At 40.0% G+C, this 2936-nt stretch overlaps 1 protein-coding gene across 1 annotated transcript; it reads right to left on the bottom strand.

Annotated features, from left to right (window-relative positions):
- Nucleotides 1–1580: 1580 nt before the first annotated feature.
- On the bottom strand, nucleotides 1581–2684 carry LOC101933148 (olfactory receptor 10A4-like). Its single transcript, XM_008178110.2, has one exon. The coding sequence runs from the start codon at nucleotides 2682–2684 to the stop codon at nucleotides 1692–1694; it is 993 nt and encodes a 330-aa protein (XP_008176332.2). The 3' UTR covers nucleotides 1581–1691.
- Nucleotides 2685–2936: the final 252 nt, after the last annotated feature.

Here is a 2936-nt window from a genome sequence, read left to right as displayed (position 1 = left end):
CAAATTGTGTAATTGGTTGTTGGGAGTATAGGGGGAAACTGAGTCACGCATCCACACAATTTAGGTTTAATCAGTTTTGCCTTTATTGAATACAATTTCAGACAGAATTAGTGTCACCTATAGTGTCTGGACATAATGTTCTGCCTGACAAGTAATAACAGACAAGACTGAATAGGTAAATGGGCCCAAGTTACCACATTCCATTAACAAGCCCTTCCTTCTTCATGATGGTCGTCACCTCCCTGGATCTCCTGGTCTGATCCTTCAATCTCATTAGTCAGTTTCTGGTCCAGAATTTCTCCAGCATTGGGCTCATTTTCATATGTGTTCTCATACATGTTGCCATTCTCAATTGCCCCCAATCTTTTTCCAACACATTATCCATTGAATTTTACAGAGCCTATATATTATTCATGCACAAGTATTAATAACCTAATGCCTACAATTTTCTTGCTGAATTTGTAGTTTCTGGGACATGTTGCCCTAGGCCACTCTGTTTCTAAGTTTCTCAGAGAAAGGGAGTTTTTTTTTCTTATCATTACATGTATGTAACTCTCACTTCTTCCAACGTGACACATTACTTAACTTCTTAACAGTATCATTTTAAACAAATCAGCGAATTGCTGAGCTAGGGATAGAGATTTTAAAATTGGTATTTATTATACGTAGGAAGTGATATAGGTAGACAAGCCAACAGAGTAGTATTTCTCATTATAAAAATATACAAATGTATGTTATCATATAGTTATACAAAGATGTACAATATACACAGGCATTTGGTGCAGTATTGTTATACATTGATCGGACCACTTATAGTTATATGAGTTTATAACACAGCTATTATTTTACATATGTAATATAAAATATGTACAGTGCTTCCTTGACTCAGGAATCACCAGGTTGAAATTCTCTGCCCTGTTTTAAGCAGGATGTCAAACTAGATGATCAAAATGGTTCTCTATGGCCTTTTAATCAATGAATCTATGGTATGCACCATGATCTGCTAGCATAGGCTCTGAACCTGTGCAAAATGCCATAGAAGTGAATAGCCAGCTCCTTGAGTTGTTGTTTGACCTGATCAGGTTAGGCATTGAAAGATCCATCAGAGTCTTACATAGGAAGCCATTCATAAGTGTTGAGGAATGTTATTTAAAATTAGACCAGAGGGAGCACTGGGGAAATGCAATCAAGAGACAGGCCAAAAAAACCTAATCCAACCCGGTCAAAAACCGAAAATGCTGCACTGGACTGACAGAAGGAAAAGGAGAAACCTAAATGGACTTTTCTTTAGAGCAGGTTGGAATTTTTCAACTATGAAAAATGTGATGAAAATTGTTAAATTTGCACACACCAAGTTCAACGTTTCATGAAATGTTTCTCATTTTGAGCTTATTTTTTGCTTTGACATTTCAAATTTTGAAGATATAAAATTAAGGAACTACTTGGATTAAATTTTCTCATTTGATTTTTCAGTGATGTTTAAATCTGGTGAAAAGGTTCTATCAAATTTTCACGAAAATTTAAATATTTAAAATTTTGTCTCATTTTGGTAAGAAAAGTTTCTCTTCCCATTTTCCAGACAGGTTTACAAGAGGTCAAAGGTTTTCAAATGGCAAAATTTCAATTTAAAAAATGAGGGTCATTGGGAGTAATTCAACAAAACATGTATGAATTTCCCTCATTCCCCTGTTTTAACTAACTCTATCTTTCATTCTCTGTTTTCTCCGATTGTGTGAAAAGATGCTCTTCTCTACTGTTTTTCTAAAGGCTCCCTTCACGTCTTTGTTCCTCAGAGTGTATATTATGGGGTTCAACACTGGTCCCACAATTGTGTTCATGAGGGAAATCATTTGATTACTTTCCGGGGTGAAGCTAGACTTGAGCCCCAGGTAAGAGATAAGGGCCATTCCATAGAACAATGTCACCACTGTGAGGTGAGAGGAGCAGGTGGAGAAGGCTTTATTCCTTCCCTCCACTGATGGCAGCATGAGGATGGTGGAAATAATGCAGATGTAGGACAGGATTATCATCAGGAAAGGGCTCATGATGAACAGCACCGACACAGTGAAGACCATAATCTCATTTTTGGATGTGTCCGTACATGCCATCTTCAACACTGGTGGGATGTCACAGAAGAAGTGGTGGATGCGGTTGGAGCCACAGAAGGGCAGGCTGAAGATCCAAGTGGTCTGAGCTACTTCCACCGAGATGCCGATGATCCATGAAGCACCCGCGAGCTGTGCACACGCCCGGCCACTCATGATAGTTTTGTAGTGCAGGGGGTGACAAATGGCGATGTAACGGTCATACGCCATGACTGCTAGGAGGCAGCATTCCGTCAGGCCCATGATGGAGATGACGTACATTTGGGCAGCGCAGCCCGCAATGGTGATGGTCTTTTGCTCCACCAGGAGGTGAATCAGCAGCTGAGGAACCACACTGCTGGTGAAGCAGATTTCCAAGAAAGACAGGTTCACCAGGAAGAAATACATGGGGGTGTGGAGTGAGGGGTTTAGCTTTATAAGCAGGATAAAAAGGAGGTTCCCTATCAGGGTGACCAGGTAGATGACCAGAAGCACCAGAAACAGAACGATTTGCAGCTTGTTAAGGTTTGAAAACCCCACCAGGATGAATACTTCAGATATGGTCTGGTTCTCTCCTGGGTCACTCTCAGAATAGATCATCTGTACGGGTGGCAAAGAAAGAGACTGAATCTGAGGAATAGGAAACCTGTGGATGTGAATCAAATAATTCATACTGGTTTCCTCTTGAGACTAAAACCTGCTGCAATTCTATATAGAAGTATGTAGCTGGGTCCAATCATCATCAGGCATAAACTGGTGTAGGCACATTGCTGTCAATCAAGCTATGTCAATGTACATCAGCTGGAAATCTGACCACTTTGAGAGCAGTAGAAATACAGCTTATTTACAACA

The sequence above is a fragment of the Chrysemys picta genome, unplaced genomic scaffold, assembly GCF_011386835.1.
Source record: "Chrysemys picta bellii isolate R12L10 unplaced genomic scaffold, ASM1138683v2 scaf4375, whole genome shotgun sequence".
In the NCBI taxonomy this organism is placed as follows: Eukaryota; Metazoa; Chordata; order Testudines; family Emydidae; genus Chrysemys; species Chrysemys picta.
This window is presented reverse-complemented; position numbering and strand designations above follow the sequence as displayed.